The following is a 20,454-nucleotide window of genomic DNA, read 5'->3' on the forward strand; positions in this document are numbered from 1 at the left end:
GTATCAGTGACAGGAGGCTGATGTGATACAATGTATACAGTGTGCTCAGTAACAGTGACAGGAGGCTGATGTGATACAATGTATACAGTGTGCTCAGTATCAGTGACAGGAGGCTGATGTGATACAATGTATACAGTGTGCTCAGTATCAGTGACAGGAGGCTGATGTGATACAATGTATACAGTGTGCTCAGTATCAGTGACAGGAGGCTGATGTGATACAATGTATACAGTGTGCTCAGTATCAGTGACAGGAGGCTGATGTGATACAGTGTATACAGTGTGCTCAGTATCAGTGACAGGAGGCTGATGTGATACAATGTATACAGTGTGCTCAGTATCAGTGACAGGAGGCTGATGTGATACAATGTATACAGTGTGCTCAGTAACAGTGACAGGAGGCTGATGTGATACAATGTATACAGTGTGCTCAGTATCAGTGACAGGAGGCTGATGTGATACAATGTATACAGTGTGCTCAGTATCAGTGACAGGAGGCTGATGTGATACAATGTATACAGTGTGCTCAGTATCAGTGACAGGAGGCTGATGTGATACAATGTATACAGTGTGCTCAGTATCAGTGACAGGAGGATGATGTGATACAATGTATACAGTGTGCTCAGTATCAGTGACAGGAGGCTGATGTGATACAATGTATACAGTGTGCTCAGTAACAGTGACAGGAGGATGATGTGATACAATGTATACAGTGTGCTCAGTATCAGTGACAGGAGGATGATGTGATACAATGTATACAGTGTGCTCAGTGACAGGAGGCTGATGTGATACAATGTATACAGTGTGCTCAGTAACAGTGACAGGAGGCTGATGTGATACAATGTATACAGTGTGCTCAGTGACAGTGACAGGAGGATGATGTGATACAATGTATACAGTGTGCTCAGTATCAGTGACAGGAGGCTGATGTGATACAATGTATACAGTGTGCTCAGTGACAGGAGGCTGATGTGATACAATGTATACAGTGTGCTCAGTAACAGTGACAGGAGGCTGATGTGATACAATGTATACAGTGTGCTCAGTATCAGTGACAGGAGGCTGATGTGATACAATGTATACAGTGTGCTCAGTATCAGTGACAGGAGGCTGATGTGATACAATGTATACAGTGTGCTCAGTATCAGTGACAGGAGGATGATGTGATACAATGTATACAGTGTGCTCAGTATCAGTGACAGGAGGATGATGTGATACAATGTATACAGTGTGCTCAGTATCAGTGACAGGAGGATGATGTGATACAATGTATACAGTGTGCTCAGTAACAGTGACAGGAGGCTGATGTGATACAATGTATACAGTGTGCTCAGTATCAGTGACTGGAGGATGATGTGATACAATGTATACAGTGTGCTCAGTAACAGTGACTGGAGGATGATGTGATACAGTGTATACAGTGTGCTCAGTATCAGTGACAGGAGGCTGATGTGATACAATGTATACAGTGTGCTCAGTATCAGTGACAGGAGGCTGATGTGATACAATGTATACAGTGTGCTCAGTATCAGTGACAGGAGGCTGATGTGATACAATGTATACAGTGTGCTCAGTATCAGTGACAGGAGGCTGATGTGATACAATGTATACAGTGTGCTCAGTATCAGTGACAGGAGGCTGATGTGATACAATGTATACAGTGTGCTCAGTATCAGTGACAGGAGGCTGATGTGATACAATGTATACAGTGTGCTCAGTATCAGTGACAGGAGGCTGATGTGATACAATGTATACAGTGTGCTCAGTAACAGTGACAGGAGGATGATGTGATACAATGTATACAGTGTGCTCAGTGACAGTGACAGGAGGATGATGTGATACAATGTATACAGTGTGCTCAGTATCAGTGACAGGAGGATGATGTGATACAGTGTATACAGTGTGCTCAGTATCAGTGACAGGAGGCTGATGTGATACAGTGTATACAGTGTGCTCAGTATCAGTGACAGGAGGATGATGTGATACAATGTATACAGTGTGCTCAGTAACAGTGACAGGAGGATGATGTGATACAATGTATACAGTGTGCTCAGTAACAGTGACAGGAGGATGATGTGATACAATGTATACAGTGTGCTCAGTATCAGTGACAGGAGGATGATGTGATACAATGTATACAGTGTGCTCAGTATCAGTGACAGGAGGATGATGTGATACAATGTATACAGTGTGCTCAGTATCAGTGACAGGAGGCTTATGTGATACAATGTATACAGTGTGCTCAGTATCAGTGACAGGAGGATGATGTGATACAGTGTATACAGTGTGCTCAGTATCAGTGACAGGAGGCTGATGTGATACAATGTATACAGTGTGCTCAGTGACAGTGACAGGAGTATGATGTGATAAAATGTATACAGTGTGCTCAGTATCAGTGACAGGAGGCTGATGTGATACAATGTATACAGTGTGCTCAGTGACAGGAGGCTGATGTGATACAATGTATACAGTGTGCTCAGTAACAGTGACAGGAGGCTGATGTGATACAATGTATACAGTGTGCTCAGTATCAGTGACAGGAGGCTGATGTGATACAATGTATACAGTGTGCTCAGTATCAGTGACAGGAGGCTGATGTGATACAATGTATACAGTGTGCTCAGTATCAGTGACAGGAGGATGATGTGATACAATGTATACAGTGTGCTCAGTATCAGTGACAGGAGGATGATGTGATACAATGTATACAGTGTGCTCAGTATCAGTGACAGGAGGATGATGTGATACAATGTATACAGTGTGCTCAGTAACAGTGACAGGAGGCTGATGTGATACAATGTATACAGTGTGCTCAGTATCAGTGACTGGAGGATGATGTGATACAATGTATACAGTGTGCTCAGTAACAGTGACTGGAGGATGATGTGATACAGTGTATACAGTGTGCTCAGTATCAGTGACAGGAGGCTGATGTGATACAATGTATACAGTGTGCTCAGTATCAGTGACAGGAGGCTGATGTGATACAATGTATACAGTGTGCTCAGTATCAGTGACAGGAGGCTGATGTGATACAATGTATACAGTGTGCTCAGTATCAGTGACAGGAGGCTGATGTGATACAATGTATACAGTGTGCTCAGTATCAGTGACAGGAGGCTGATGTGATACAATGTATACAGTGTGCTCAGTATCAGTGACAGGAGGATGATGTGATACAATGTATACAGTGTGCTCAGTATCAGTGACAGGAGGCTGATGTGATACAATGTATACAGTGTGCTCAGTAACAGTGACAGGAGGATGATGTGATACAATGTATACAGTGTGCTCAGTGACAGTGACAGGAGGATGATGTGATACAATGTATACAGTGTGCTCAGTATCAGTGACAGGAGGATGATGTGATACAGTGTATACAGTGTGCTCAGTATCAGTGACAGGAGGCTGATGTGATACAGTGTATACAGTGTGCTCAGTATCAGTGACAGGAGGATGATGTGATACAATGTATACAGTGTGCTCAGTAACAGTGACAGGAGGATGATGTGATACAATGTATACAGTGTGCTCAGTAACAGTGACAGGAGGATGATGTGATACAATGTATACAGTGTGCTCAGTATCAGTGACAGGAGGATGATGTGATACAATGTATACAGTGTGCTCAGTATCAGTGACAGGAGGATGATGTGATACAATGTATACAGTGTGCTCAGTATCAGTGACAGGAGGCTTATGTGATACAATGTATACAGTGTGCTCAGTATCAGTGACAGGAGGATGATGTGATACAGTGTATACAGTGTGCTCAGTATCAGTGACAGGAGGCTGATGTGATACAATGTATACAGTGTGCTCAGTATCAGTGACAGGAGGATGATGTGATACAATGTATACAGTGTGCTCAGTATCAGTGACAGGAGGCTGATGTGATACAATGTATACAGTGTGCTCAGTATCAGTGACAGGAGGCTGATGTGATACAATATATACAGTGTGCTCAGTATCAGTGACAGGAGGATGATGTGATACAGTGTATACAGTGTGCTCAGTGACAGTGACAGGAGGATGATGTGATACAATGTATACAGTGTGCTCAGTATCAGTGACAGGAGGATGATGTGATACAATGTATACAGTGTGCTCAGTAACAGTGACAGGAGGCTGATGTGATACAATGTATACAGTGTGCTCAGTGACAGGAGGCTGATGTGATACAATGTATACAGTGTGCTCAGTAACAGTGACAGGAGGCTGATGTGATATAATGTATACAGTGTGCTCAGTATCAGTGACAGGAGGCTGATGTGATACAATGTATACAGTGTGCTCAGTATCAGTGACAGGAGGCTGATGTGATACAATGTATACAGTGTGCTCAGTATCAGTGACAGGAGGATGATGTGATACAGTGTATACAGTGTGCTCAGTATCAGTGACAGGAGGATGATGTGATACAATGTATACAGTGTGCTCAGTAACAGTGACAGGAGGATGATGTGATACAATGTATACAGTGTGCTCAGTAACAGTGACAGGAGGATGATGTGATACAATGTATACAGTGTGCTCAGTATCAGTGACAGGAGGATGATGTGATACAATGTATACAGTGTGCTCAGTATCAGTGACAGGAGGATGATGTGATACAATGTATACAGTGTGCTCAGTATCAGTGACAGGAGGCTTATGTGATACAATGTATACAGTGTGCTCAGTATCAGTGACAGGAGGATGATGTGATACAGTGTATAAAGTGTGCTCAGTATCAGTGACAGGAGGCTGATGTGATACAATGTATACAGTGTGCTCAGTATCAGTGACAGGAGGATGATGTGATACAATGTATACAGTGTGCTCAGTATCAGTGACAGGAGGCTGATGTGATACAATGTATACAGTGTGCTCAGTATCAGTGACAGGAGGATGATGTGATACAGTGTATACAGTGTGCTCAGTGACAGTGACAGGAGGATGATGTGATACAATGTATACAGTGTGCTCAGTATCAGTGACAGGAGGATGATGTGATACAATGTATACAGTGTGCTCAGTAACAGTGACAGGAGGCTGATGTGATACAATGTATACAGTGTGCTCAGTGACAGGAGGCTGATGTGATACAATGTATACAGTGTGCTCAGTAACAGTGACAGGAGGCTGATGTGATACAATGTATACAGTGTGCTCAGTATCAGTGACAGGAGGCTGATGTGATACAATGTATACAGTGTGCTCAGTATCAGTGACAGGAGGCTGATGTGATACAATGTATACAGTGTGCTCAGTATCAGTGACAGGAGGCTGATGTGATACAATGTATACAGTGTGCTCAGTAACAGTGACAGGAGGCTGATGTGATACAATGTATACAGTGTGCTCAGTATCAGTGACAGGAGGCTGATGTGATACAATGTATACAGTGTGCTCAGTATCAGTGACAGGAGGCTGATGTGATACAATGTATACAGTGTGCTCAGTATCAGTGACAGGAGGCTGATGTGATACAATGTATACAGTGTGCTCAGTATCAGTGACAGGAGGATGATGTGATACAGTGTATACAGTGTGCTCAGTATCAGTGACAGGAGGCTGAGGTGATACAATGTATACAGTGTGCTCAGTATCAGTGACAGGAGGCTGATGTGATACAATGTATACAGTGTGCTCAGTAACAGTGACAGGAGGATGATGTGATACAATGTATACAGTGTGCTCAGTATCAGTGACAGGAGGATGATGTGATACAATGTATACAGTGTGCTCAGTAACATTGACAGGAGGATGATGTGATACAATGTATACAGTGTGCTCAGTAACAGGAGGCTGATGTGATACAATGTATACAGTGTGCTCAGTAACAGTGACAGGAGGCTGATGTGATACAATGTATACAGTGTGCTCAGTATCAGTGACAGGAGGCTGATGTGATACAATGTATACAGTGTGCTCAGTAACAGTGACAGGAGGATGATGTGATACAATGTATACAGTGTGCTCAGTAACAGGAGGCTGATGTGATACAATGTATACAGTGTGCTCAGTATCAGTGACAGGAGGCTGATGTGATACAATGTATACAGTGTGCTCAGTAATAGTGACAGGAGGCTGATGTGATACAATGTATACAGTGTGCTCAGTATCAGTGACAGGAGGCTGATGTGATACAATGTATACAGTGTGCTCAGTATCAGTGACAGGAGGCTGATGTGATACAATGTATACAGTGTGCTCAGTATCAGTGACAGGAGGCTGATGTGATACAATGTATACAGTGTGCTCAGTATCAGTGACAGGAGGATGATGTGATACAGTGTATACAGTGTGCTCAGTATCAGTGACAGGAGGCTGATGTGATACAATGTATACAGTGTGCTCAGTATCAGTGACAGGAGGCTGATGTGATACAATGTATACAGTGTGCTCAGTAACAGTGACAGGAGGATGATGTGATACAATGTATACAGTGTGCTCAGTATCAGTGACAGGAGGATGATGTGATACAATGTATACAGTGTGCTCAGTAACAGTGACAGGAGGCTGATGTGATACAATGTATACAGTGTGCTCAGTAACAGGAGGCTGATGTGATACAATGTATACAGTGTGCTCAGTAACAGTGACAGGAGGCTGATGTGATACAATGTATACAGTGTGCTCAGTATCAGTGACAGGAGGCTGATGTGATACAATGTATACAGTGTGCTCAGTAACAGTGACAGGAGGATGATGTGATACAATGTATACAGTGTGCTCAGTAACAGGAGGCTGATGTGATACAATGTATACAGTGTGCTCAGTATCAGTGACAGGAGGCTGATGTGATACAATGTATACAGTGTGCTCAGTATCAGTGACAGGAGGCTGATGTGATACAATGTATACAGTGTGCTCAGTAACAGGAGGCTGATGTGATACAATGTATACAGTGTGCTCAGTATCAGTGACAGGAGGATGATGTGATACAGTGTATACAGTGTGCTCAGTATCAGTGACAGGAGGCTGATGTGATACAATGTATACAGTGTGCTCAGTATCAGTGACAGGAGGCTGATGTGATACAATGTATACAGTGTGCTCAGTATCAGTGACAGGAGGCTGATGTGATACAATGTATACAGTGTGCTCAGTAACAGTGACAGGAGGCTGATGTGATACAATGTATACAGTGTGCTCAGTAACAGTGACAGGAGGCTGATGTGATACAATGTATACAGTGTGCTCAGTGACAGGAGGCTGATGTGATACAATGTATACAGTGTGCTCAGTAACAGTGACAGGAGGCTGATGTGATACAATGTATACAGTGTGCTCAGTGACAGTGACAGTAGGCTGATGTGATACAATGTATACAGTGTGCTCAGTAACAGTGACAGGAGGCTGATGTGATACAGTGTATACAGTGTGCTCAGTAACAGTGACAGGAGGCTGATGTGATACAATGTATACAGTGTGCTCAGTATCAGTGACAGGAGGATGATGTGATACAATGTATACAGTGTGCTCAGTAACAGTAACAGGAGGCTGATGTGATACAATGTATACAGTGTGCTCAGTGACAGTGACAGGAGGATGATGTGATACAATGTATACAGTGTGCTCAGTATCAGTGACAGGAGGCTGATGTGATACAATGTATACAGTGTGCTCAGTATCAGTGACAGGAGGATGATGTGATACAATGTATACAGTGTGCTCAGTAACAGTGACAGGAGGATGATGTGATACAATGTATACAGTGTGCTCAGTGACAGGAGGCTGATGTGATACAATGTATACAGTGTGCTCAGTAACAGGAGGCTGATGTGATACAATGTATACAGTGTGCTCAGTATCAGTGACAGGAGGCTGATGTGATACAATGTATACAGTGTGCTCAGTATCAGTGACAGGAGGCTGATGTGATACAATGTATACAGTGTGCTCAGTATCAGTGACAGGAGGATGATGTGATACAATGTATACAGTGTGCTCAGTATCAGTGACAGGAGGCTGATGTGATACAGTGTGCTCAGTAACAGTGACAGGAGGCTGATGTGATACAATGTATACAGTGTACTCAGTATCAGTGACAGGAGGCTGATGTGATACAATGTATACAGTGTGCTCAGTAACAGTGACAGGAGGCTGATGTGATACAATGTATACAGTGTGCTCAGTATCAGTGACAGGAGGCTGATGTGATACAATGTATACAGTGTGCTCAGTATCAGTGACAGGAGGCTGATGTGATACAATGTATACAGTGTGCTCAGTATCAGTGACAGGAGGATGATGTGATACAATGTATACAGTGTGCTCAGTATCAGTGACAGGAGGCTGATGTGATACAATGTATACAGTGTGCTCAGTATCAGTGACAGGAGGCTGATGTGATACAATGTATACAGTGTGCTCAGTAACAGGAGGATGATGTGATACAATGTATACAGTGTGCTCAGTATCAGTGACAGGGACAGGAGGCTGATGTGATACAATGTATACAGTGTGCTCAGTATCAGTGACAGGGACAGGAGGCTGATGTGATACAATGTATACAGTGTGCTCAGTATCAGTGACAGGAGGCTGATGTGATACAATGTATACAGTGTGCTCAGTGACAGGAGGATGATGTGATACAATGTATACAGTGTGCTCAGTGACAGGAGGCTGATGTGATACAGTGTATACAGTGTGCTCAGTATCAGTGACAGGAGGCTGATGTGATACAATGTATACAGTGTGCTCAGTGACAGTTACAGGATGTCATGTAAATCAATACATTAAAGTCCCCTGAGGGATGAAGTTAAGAACATTTCCCATGAATTTCGTGTTTCTATTGTACTATCCTCATATTCTGCGCACTCCCGAGCCTGGTTCCACACAGTAATTAGAGGTAGATGTATACACATAAGGAGGACAATGATTGGCAGTAACCTCTTACCTCGTTCTTGTACAGGACTTTGCCGACCGGACATACCACACACGCGGTGCCCGCACCGAACATCTCCTTCACCCGGTTCTCCTTTAATGCCGTCACCAGATCACTCATGGTGAGGTAACGCTCAGACACTTTAAACTCTCCCTGGAGACAGATGGATGGGAGTAAGGATGTGATTAGAAATTAAGTTTTATCTCAAATAAGTACATAAGTGAAGAATGATGGACATTGGACCTCATTCAGAGCCGCTCGCAAGCAGCGAGCGCTCACTCTGAATGAGGGCGGCCGCTTCACCCACAGCTTTAGCAGGTGACCAGGTGATAGTCGCGATGGTCGAGACCATCGCGGCTTGTGACGAGACCCCTTGCGGTAGGGTCTCATCTACCGCAAGCCCCAGGTAGCTTCCTGCTCTAACAGAGATGTGTGATGTCACGTGTGATGTCAGTAGGGCCGCCTACAAACAGCAGGCGTTCCATCAGGAACGCCTCAGTTTGTCCGGCCACCCCCCCTCCCCGCCTACAAAACGGGAAGAGCTGTCGATCAACATCGACAGCCACCCCTTTTGTAGCGAGCCCCGTAGCGAGTGAATTGGTCACTTGCTCCGGGGCTTGCACACACGCAATGTGAGCGCTGCGCAGGCCCTCACCATCGACCCGCTTGCAAGCGGGTCTGAATGAGGTCCATTATTTCTTATTCAGATACAGGAACCAGGTTTCCTAAAGGGATAGTGATCTTACAGACAGCCCGCCCCCCATGATTATCACTATTGCCCCCCACCTATCACAGTATATTATGTGATCTGAGTTACGTTGTTCGGGCAGTGAGAAAAGCCGCTATATCGCGGGGGCACCATGGGTACATATATAATTTTGTGCCATGGGCGGGATGAAATAACCACTGTGGCACTGGAATGGCAGCAACTCGTGTCCTAACAGGTGCTGTATAAATTACGTGACTCCAGTGTGGGCAGGACAAAGATGGCTGCCACAAAGGGGGGCTCTACGCCGGCACGTCAAAGCGTAAGGGCTCGAAGGAAAGAGAAAGGGACATGCAAAAACAGACATATTACACGGACGGAGAAAGACTTCGTTAGCGTGATCATGTGATCATCTGCCTACATGCCAGATAATGATCCCACCAATACTGAGCTATTGTTGGGGATCACAGTAATTTTGATATCCCCGTAAGGCCGATATCAGCACCAATATCACTGTATAAATAATTACATGGGAACGTGGGACATTCAAAAAAATTAGACTGTCCTTAGATGTCCAGGCGGCAGCGTTACCACTGACCGTAGTAACAGGACCCCACAGGGGATGACGTAAGGAGACTGCGCACTCTGTGATATGATCTACACGGCGTATAACATGACGCGGTATATTCTGTGCACTCACCCACTCCCGGGCCAGATCTAGAATGCTATGCCTTGTAACCCCAGGGAGAATGATGCCATCTAGTGGTGGGGTAGCCAGCTCCAGTTCTGAAAAAATAAAGATATATTATTTGAGTTACTATGTAATAAATCTATTAATCTTGTAATAATCGATCGCGCAGATACAGCGCCTGGCTCATTACCAATCACAAATGCGATTACGGACGCAATCGGCCGATTGTTGCAGTATGCGCATGCATCGCAAAGCACGTGAGTAAACCGGCCACTGCGATTGGGACTGTGATCAGTGACCACGTAGTACCCATCACAGAAGGATTGACAGGAAATGCCATTTGTGGGTGGTTACGGGGGGGGGGGGGGGGTCAGCGAAATGCAAACATGCCAGTGCGTTTGAACACCGTTGCATGGACGTACATAAATGATCCACTGCGATGCCCTACGCGGCCTGAGACCTGATAGCGTGCGCTGAAGTCAGCAATTCCTGAGTAAGGTCAGAGCCTGTGTAAGTGTGTGTGAGGATGTGATGGTACTCCATGTTATCGATGGTTTTGCAGTCTTACTAAACATTACGGATGTGTGTAAGGTAAAGGGGGCGTCCTTGTGTTGTGCTGCGATGGCATGGTGATCGCAGTGTATTAGCGTACTATCGCAGGGAGACTGAGTGCGTAATCCCTATTGCAATCGCAGTTGCGATCCGTAATGAATCAGGACCCATAGTCAGATAGTTTGCTGCTTGCTATAAGAGCCAACCGTGGGACTAGTTTTCCTGCCCAATGATTTCATCTATGACGGCGCATGTAATAGTATGTCACATCGCTGGTCCCGCAGTAATATCTCTCATCATCTGCCGCAGGGCCTATTGCATGTAAGGGGACTGGAGCTGGGTGGATAAATATATCCGAGGTCACGCGTATATCTTCTCCAGCTGAGGTACCATATGCCCGCTGCGGCGCAGTGATGGAACGCGGAATATACGACTACAGTTACATTCTGTAGTTTAATTATGAATTGTATTTATTACGGGTACTAACTAACCACGTACATTACAATCAGTGCCGTATTCAGAACAGGGCAGCCAGGGCGGGTAACCAGGGCACTGTGCCATCATGTGACCTGGGGGCACTACAGTGGGTTTTATCCAGCTGACTCGGGGATGTGAGGAGATTTCACATCGTCCGTCGCTGTAAAAAGCATTTTCTTTGCTTTCCTCTGCAGGACAATGAAATCTAAGCCACAAATTGGATTTGAAAAACAATTTACCAACCAAAGACCCCGGAGCCATCTGCTGTGTCTCAGAGTCTCGGATACGAGGCTTATTCTTTATGTAGGGAGATAACAGAACATCCGATGTTATTGTAACAAAGTGCCACAAAGATATATATAGCTAAGCCCACTACATACAGAACAGGGGGTTTGTACCCTAATGTGTCTATTACAGCAGTCTCTGTAAAGATTCGTGAAGTAAAAAAGAAAAATAACTTTTAAATCTCAGCGGTTTGTAAGAGGGAGGGAGGAATCCAATAACCGCCATCAGTCACGCTGTATATAAGCATTTTCCTAAAGCCGCGATCAGTCACGCTGTATATAAGCATTCTCCTACCGCCATTTTCATTTGTCCAGAAGAGGAAAAGATTCATAGTCCCCACTTCTGTGATCTGTTCGTCCTCTCCGTATAACCAGAGCACCTGCTGACATCCCACATCCACAGCCTCGTACTGCGCGAAAAGCGCATTTCCGTAGTTCCTGAGAGACAAGACGCCAAATACACATGATGTAGATTTGATAGCGCTAAAATACGTTCCCTGAGGAATCTACACTATGGCCCGTATTCAATTAGGGAGCAAAAAGTCCAGCACATCGCTGATTTTCCGGGGATAAAGTATCGGACGCGTGCCCGCTTTATCCCCGTATTCAATTAGGAAGCAGCGAAAACGGGAGCCGGCGGAAAGGTAAGTATCGCTAAAAATTTGGGAATTTTCTGGTTTTGCTCCTAGGACCCCCCTAAAGATGTCCAGACATGGGGGTTCACTCTGGGTACCCCCGTTTAGCCCTGCAGAATGTGTTCTGCATTTTTAAATAGCTGCGGCAGGTGTTTTTTCCCGACATTAGAACAAGTGATGCAGAAGAGCAGAACAGTGTTTTTTCAAGTGGTCCCATCAAATTTGGGGTACATGAAAATGGGTACTAGCATATTTTTAAGTCCCTAAACTTATTTTTATAACATTCTGCAAAAACGCACCTGCCGCTTATAGCCTATTGTAGAAAACACCTGCCGCATACTTACAGAACGCCCCCGAACCTATTTGGCTATTTTTAAACACTGTTCCCATTTATTTATTTTTTTTAATTACCCCAAATTTAAAGTAATTTTTTTGGGGTGTCCTGATTTTTTTTTTAAACTTTTTTTGACACAGTTCGTTTTAAGGGGTAATTCCCAGGGGTGCAGGCTATTTTGTTTAAGCCTGCACCCCTAAACCCAAATTCTGCACTTTTTTTTCGCCACCTATTCAGTGGTGAAAAGTTATCCCCATTTTTTTTTAAAGACTTTTCGAACCTGCGAAAAGTCTTTGAAATTGAATACGGGGATAATTGAAACATGCGAAAATGACGTCATCAGTGATAATTTATCGCTGATTTCGACTTTTCGCAGTATAATTGAATACCCCCCTAAAAGGTGTATATTTACTAAAAAGAGGGTTTTTAGAAGTGGAGATGTTGCCCATAGCAACCAATCAGATCCTAGCTATTATCTTCTAGAAGGTGCTAGTTAAATGTCAAGTAGAATCTGATTGGTTGCTATGGGCAACATCTCAATTTAAAATAAAAATCTCACTTTAGTAAATATACCCCTAAAACTCTATTTATTGTAAAACAGAATGTTCCCATAATGAGAACAGAACTCTCACGTCTTCAGAAGATAACGAGGCCCATTTAGGAAAGCACAAACCCACAGCGCAAATGTTTAAGATATCATGTGCCTACTTTGAAAGTGCATGGGTTCAAGATGGTGGCATCTGTGGGGGGGGTACAAAAGAGCTTCCGCTGTGATCAAGGTGATGCCGCCTCAGGGGCAATGCGGCAGTTCGGAAGGGGGCGGGGCTTGTCTAGTGTGCGGAAAGCTTCCTCGCGACTCCCTCCCTTTAGTTATACTTCCATTGGTTTATATAATATGAGACCTGGCTAATATATAAACCTCAGTATGTAAATCTGATGAGACAGTAACGTAACATGCAACAAACTCACCCTCCCACTTTGCTTTCTCCGGTTCCTCCCTTCCAGGCCCGGACGTATTTGGGGTCGGCCCACAATGAAACCGGATTAAAAGCTCCGCCTGAGAAATAGGGACCGACTGGGCTCAGGATTACGTACAATAAGGCCTTGGACGGTCTCTTCACTCCTAGCGAGGGCTGGACGGGCGAGAAATATGATGGTTGTGTGGATGGAAGTGTTACATAGTTACCAGGACTGATCAATAACCCCCTGAGCCCCTAATGTGGGTAATGAGGGAGATTAAATTGCTGAATATCGGAAAATTACTTGTGTGTCTCCAAAGTAATGTGTTTTCAGTCCACCTTCTTTTTACACTGATAGAATGTCTGCTGAATCTGTCTCCTCTCCCTTATTATCATACAGTATCAGGGCCCTTTGTCTGCTTACACTACTAGAATGTCTGGTGAATGTATCTCCTCCTCCTCATTTACATACAGTCTAGCCCAGTTACACTACTAGAATGTCTGCTGAATTTGTCTCCTCCCCCTCATTTACATACAGTGCCAGTGGACGTCTTTCTTTTTACACTACTGGAATGTCTGCTGGATCTGTCTCCTCCCTCTCATTTACATACAGTGCCAGGGGAAACTTTTGTTTAACACTACTAGAATGTCTCCTGAACCTGTCTCCTCCCCCTCATTTACATACAATGCTCTAGACCAGGGGTGGGCATTTAGCTAAACTACGCATCCCAGCATGCCCTGACAGCAAAACTGTGGCAGGGCTTGCTGAGATATGTAGTCTCACAGCAGCTGGAGGGCTGCTTAGTGCCCAACCTTGCTGTAGACGGTATCTGTCACGTTTCCACATTACACACGGTGCAGATGTGCGGAGAAATGATCTCAGAGACTGTTGCAGAACACGCAATTAGCGGCTTCGTGTTACTATGGAAATCTCACCTCGGTCCCGATGAAGATTGGCCGGACGTACAGGCTGGCCTCACTGGAATCCGGGACCCAGGCTCTGTCCACGTCTATCAGTTTACGGATACACTCCAAAAGTTCTCTCTTATCAAAGGGCTGGAATGAGAATTAGGTGTCAGTATGTTGAACATTCGCCGTGAATAATCCGTTCTGCTCAATAAAAGATGGTTTAATTCTACTAATATAATAGAGCATATGCTCATCAGCGGCATCATGTCCTACACCCTTACTGCTCTTACTGCAAAGAATCAACAGAACCCTATTTACGCCTAGGACTGCATACACTTGTTTGTGTCACCTCTCATCCTCTATAAATAAGATGTAATAATTATAATATATATATATATATATATATATATATATATATATATATATATATATATATATATAGCCCCGATTTCTTAGCACTCTCCCATCACTCACATACCGGTAGGGTCATCCTTTTAGCGGATCGCTGCATTCGCTCCATATTGAGCAGGGGTCGGAACAGGCGGATTTTTCCATCTTCTCCCCGATAAGCTTTCAAACCTTCAAAGAGCTGCACAGATAAAATAAGAGTTACTACGTCATAGAACAGCCAAAGCCTCAATACAGAGTGCGAGATCTCCCTCAGCGCTCTCATTCACAGACGTAACTGACGCGGTCCCAGTGCTGACGCATTTCACGCAGGTCACAAAGTAATGCTGAGCACAGCTACTATCAGACGAGGGTCCTGGGTAAATGTACGGAACATAGACCTATTATCTAACGGATTTTTACAGCTGTAAAGGAGAATATTAAATGTTAGTGTCATTGCTGGCGTCAGATTATTGGTTCTAAAACTGTAAAAGTCCTTTGTCAACAAAGGTAACTATCTCCACGTCTACAATAGCCGTGGCGGGCCGCAGCGGTTCAGTAACACGATCCAGGCGAAGGGACGCATGTGGAAACAGACGTATGACTGTTTTAGTCACATAAAATACACATTTCTGTACTGCGTATGCAAACACACATATAGATATATATATATATAATATATATATATGCACATTTTATAAATCTTATCCTGCAGAGAAATGCAGGAGGGATGGGGTCTACACCTATGCGCAAACGCTGTCTATTACTTAATCAACATTTCCTTTTGGAGAAGATTCCCCATTGGATTTGTAAAGGGGAAAACAATATATGTTTGTATTTAATTTAACTTCCCTTAATATAATTTGTAAAATTTATTTTTATTTGAATTTACTTACATTTTGGGCTTCATTCAGAGGCGGTCGTACGGTCTACAACCACACGGCCGCCTCGATGTTTGTCCAGTGCGCATGCGCACGTGGGAGCCGGCTCCTTCGTGCGCATGCGTGAGACCCGCTACGACCGACAGCGACGGTCGTAGCGGGTCTCTTTCCAAAGGGGGCAAGCTGTCGATGTTGATTGACAGCTCGCCCCGTTTGGAAGGCGGGCCGGGGGGGTGGCAGCCCAAACGGAGGCGTTCCCATGGGAACGCCTGCCATTTGGGGGAGGCCCCACTGACATCACTAGGGATGTCAGTGGAGAGCTTCCGGCTCTGACAGAGCCAGAAGCTCTCCGGGGCTTACGACAAGTGAGACCCTACCCTAGGGTCTCGTCGTAAGCCCCGATGGTCGCGATGGTCTATGACCATCGCGACCATCACCCTAGTGGTCGTTAGAGCTGTGGGTGTAAACCCACAGCCTAACAACCGAAACAGAGGCAGGCGGTCAGGATGCAAGCGCCGCCCAGTTTCTGAGCGACCGCTTGCATCCTCCGACCGCCTCTGAATGAGGTCCTTTATGTGGCAATGTCAACTTTTATATCTATACTTATAATAAAGTTGTAATGGTTGTGTCTGTACATAGAAATGTTTTTGCAGAAATGTTCTCCTTGCGATGGTGTATGAACTATGGAGACAAAATAAATTCGGAATTTTTGTTTGTCTGTCTGTTCATTCCGGCATCACGCAAAAACTACGGGATGAATTTGGATTGCGTTTTCAATATTGTATAGCTTAGTCACCTAGAAAGACACTGGAGGTATTTATTATTTCAATGTGACATCAGGGAGAGGAGCAATAAAGTAAGAACCAAACGCTTGATACTTGGCACGTGCCGTGTGCAGGCTCCTAAAGCCACAAATGACCAGATGTATATAAATATATTTTTTGGGGGACAAATATAGTTTTAGGGAATGTTTATGAACTATGGAGACAAAAAATTGTTATCAGGATTTGCACAGGCTCCTCAAGTCCTGTATGTATATGTATATACAGTGCATCCGGAACGTATTCACAACACTTCATTTTTTTTCCACATTTGTTATGTTACAGGCTTCATTTTTGTCCTCAAAATTCTACACACAACGGGTCTCATTCAGACCCGGGCGCAAGCACCGATGTGCTCGCAACCGGGTCGATAGTTAGCCCTGCGCACGCGCAGCGGCCGCACTGCGCATGCCCCGGAGCAAGAGAGAAACTGTCTCGCTCCGGAGTTCACTACAAAAGGGGCAGCTGTCGATGTTGATCGACAGCTCGCCCCGTTTTGTAGGCGGGCCAGGGGGGGGTGGTTTCCAAAACGGAGACGTTCCTTAAGGAGCAGGAAGCTCCCTGGGGCTTGCGGCTGCCGAGACCCAACCTTAGGGTCTCGTCGCAAGCCCCGATGGTCGCGATGGTGTTCACCATCGCGACCATCAACCTGGTCGGTCGTTAAGCTGTGGGTGGTAACCCACAGCTTACCTAACGACCTGGAGGTCGCACTTCAAAAATGAAGCGGCCGCCCTCATTCAGAACGAGCGCCTCTGAATGAGGTCCAATACCCCAGAATGACGTGTAAAAAAGTTTTTTTTAGATTTTTGCAAATTTAATAATAAAAAAAAAAAAAAAACACTAAGAAGTCACATGTACATAAGTATTCACAGCCTTTGCCATGAAACTCAAAATTGAGCTCAGGTGCATCCTGTTTCCACTGATCATCCTTGAGATGTTCCTACAGCTTAATTGGAGTCCACCTGTGGTAAGTTCAGTTGATTGGACATGATTTTTAAAAGGCATACACCTGTCTATATAAGGTCTCACACTTGACAGTGCATGTCAGAGCACAAACCAAGCATGAAGTCCAAGGAAGTGTCTGTAGACCTCCGAGACAGGATTGTCTTGAGGCACAAATCTGGGGAAGGGTACAGAAAAATATCTGCTGCTTTGAAAGTCCCAATGAGCACAGTGGCCTCCATCATCCGTAAATGGAAGAAGTTCGGAACCACCAGGACTCTTGCTAGAGTTGCCCGGCCGTCTAAAATGAGCAATCGGGGGAAAAGTGCCCTAGTCAGGGAGGTGACCAAGAACCCGATGGTCACTCTGTCAGAGCTACAGCATTCCTCTGTGGAGAGACGAGAACCTTCCAGAAGGACAACCATCTCTGCAGTAATCCATCAATCAGGCCTGTATGGTAGAGTGGCCAGACAGAAGCAACTCCTTAGTAAAAAGCACATGGCAGCCCGCCTGGAGTTTGCGAAAATGCACCTGAAGGACTCTCAGACCATGAGAGACAAAGATTGAACTCTTTGACGTGAATGCCAGGCATTATGTTTGGAGGAAACCAGGCCCCGTTCATCACCAGGCCAATACCATCCCTACAGTGAAGCATGGTGGTGGCAGCATCATGCTGTGGGGATGTTTTCAGCGGCAGGAACTGGGAGACTAGTGAGGATAGAGGGAAAGATGAATGCAGCAATGTACAGAGACATAATGGATGAAAACATGCTCCAGAGCGCTCTTGACCTCATACTGGGGCGACGGTTCATCTTTCAGCAGGACAACGACCCTAAGCGCACAGCCAAGATATCAAAAGGAGTGGCTTCATGATAACTCTGTGAATATCCTTGAGTGGCCCAGCCAGAGCCCAGACTTGAATCCAATTGAACATCTCTGGAGAGATCTGGAAATGGCTGTGCACCGACGCTTCCCATCCAACCTGATGGAGCTTGAGAGGTGCTGCAAAGAGAAATAGGTGAAACTGCCCAAAGATAGGTGTGCCAAGCTTGTGGCATCATATTCAAAAAGACTTGAGGCTGTAATTGCTGCCAAAGGTGCATCAACAAAGTATTGAGCAAAGGTTGTGAATACCTATGTACATGTGATTTCTTAGTTTGTTTTTTTAATTAAATTTGCAAAAAAACTTTTTACACGTTGTCATTATGGGGTATTGTGTGTAGAATTTTGAGTACAAAAATTTATTTATTCCATTTTGGAATAAGTCTGTAACATAACAAAATGTGGAAAACGTGAAGCATTGTGAATACTTTCCGGATGCACTGTATATCAAGATCTATTTCACAGGAATATCCAACTATATATTAAGCACTAATCAGGCATCTTATCTTGACTCATGAAGTTTCAGTATATATATGTCAAACCAATAGATGGCCCACCAAGACAAATACTACAGATCATAGAGTCGCTGCTCATGTTACTTGCAACCTTTCAGTGTTACTGTAGGTTAAGTGGCCTGCTCACGAGTTAGTAGCCCCAAGCATCTTTTTGTGTTAATCCCTGAAGGAAAAACAGCAAATATTGTTTACAAAGACATTTTGTGATCAATGTCTACAGTACAAAATATACAAATCACAATATTAGATGTCACTACTGTCTTTGTAAAATTAGTTCTGCTGAGCAATAACAGACAACCACACGAGGGAAGCTCCAGGCGTACGCTAGTTTATTATTAATACAGTCAATACTACATCTGCACTGATGCTTCATTGCATTATTATACTGTGTGCGAATAGGGTAATGTGGCTTTTGAATTTGCTACTAATACTCTCACGCGCTATCACTGTACTCATGGTGTGTAAGATGATGATAGTGCCATAGAGGGATCTTTGTTTGAATATTATTGAATATAATCTTAGCTGAAAACCAATAAGGCCATACCTGCCTCTGGCCATTAACCTCTTGTATTGTGAGAAGAGGAATGACAGGAAGGCTCAGTGAGGATATCGGGGGACAGAGACAAAGACAAGGGCAGTCTAATGAAAGATGAGCTCTGCATGAATGCAAGAAACACCTTCACATGAAATAAGATCTGTAATAAGAGAACATTATATAATAACAACATCTCAATAGCCCAATAGACAAATACAAAGAGAGAAATAGAAAAAAGGTTACAGTGCCCTTTACTCAAACTCACTTGGATGGCATAATGAAGACAAGAGCAGGCTGGGTGCATGGAGATATTTTGGAAAGGCTTTATAGCCGGTCGTTGCCATCCTTTCTCTACGGACCACTCAACCGCGAACATGTGATCGGTGAACACTGTGCCGAAAACCAGCTTCTTTGGGTCTGGCTTTTCTTTTGGGGAGGTGGTCAGTTCAATGGTTACGTCCGATGCCTGAATGTGAGAGACAAAGAGGACAGACCGTCGCTATCCCATCAATGGACAATGTAAGGACAAACCTCAATCAGATTGTTATTGACTTGAAAGTTTTTATTCGGGATTGTGAAAGGAAAATTCTGATCTAATGGAGCAGTGCGCCCGCGTTGTACGGCAGCTGACGGATCACTAGACGAACGGAACAATTACAGCGCACTTGGCTTCAAGGTGCCCGTTTTGGGTGCAACATTTCAAAGTAATGGCTGCAGATTACCAGCAGATTTACCATCTCATTGGATCGGGTCTGTCGTCATCCGCACACTTGTCAACTCATTTAACAAGAAATGATTACCTAGAACGCGCGTGGCCGGTAAATGGCTAAATGATCAGGTCTGGAGCATGCATGGTCCTTATACCCTGCTGTGTGTAATAACACCGTTAGTACAGGTTGTAATAATGTATATTGGTAGGCGCTGCGGCAGTAGGTGCATTGTTACAGCATAGTCAGGTGACTGGTTACTTATAGCTTACTGTCTATCAGATAAAAGGGTAAAGATGTGGGGGGGAGCAGACAGGGGACCACAATAGGAACAGGAAACGCCAGCACGAGAGAACGCTGTGT

The 20,454-nt window shown here is 44.5% G+C and overlaps 1 protein-coding gene across 1 annotated transcript in view; it reads right to left on the minus strand.

Moving 5' to 3' along the window:
- Positions 1-19,860, minus strand: part of LOC148442429 (branched-chain-amino-acid aminotransferase, cytosolic-like) — a 53,539-nt gene extending 33,679 nt beyond the window's left edge. The window contains exons 1-7 of the mRNA XM_088463956.1: positions 19,650-19,860; positions 14,900-15,010; positions 14,449-14,568; positions 13,523-13,686; positions 11,880-12,022; positions 10,281-10,366; positions 8,887-9,027 (exon numbers count right to left, since the gene is read on the minus strand). Of these exons, the coding sequence (XP_088320082.1) occupies positions 8,887-9,027; positions 10,281-10,366; positions 11,880-12,022; positions 13,523-13,686; positions 14,449-14,568; positions 14,900-15,010; positions 19,650-19,760 (876 nt within the window). The 5' untranslated portion in view covers positions 19,761-19,860. The remainder of the gene's footprint in view (positions 1-8,886; positions 9,028-10,280; positions 10,367-11,879; positions 12,023-13,522; positions 13,687-14,448; positions 14,569-14,899; positions 15,011-19,649) is intronic.
- Positions 19,861-20,454: the final 594 nt, after the last annotated feature.

The sequence above is a fragment of the Taudactylus pleione genome, unplaced genomic scaffold (assembly GCF_031769625.1).
Source record: "Taudactylus pleione unplaced genomic scaffold, aTauple2 ptg001523l, whole genome shotgun sequence".
NCBI lineage: Eukaryota > Metazoa > Chordata > Amphibia > Anura > Myobatrachidae > Taudactylus > Taudactylus pleione.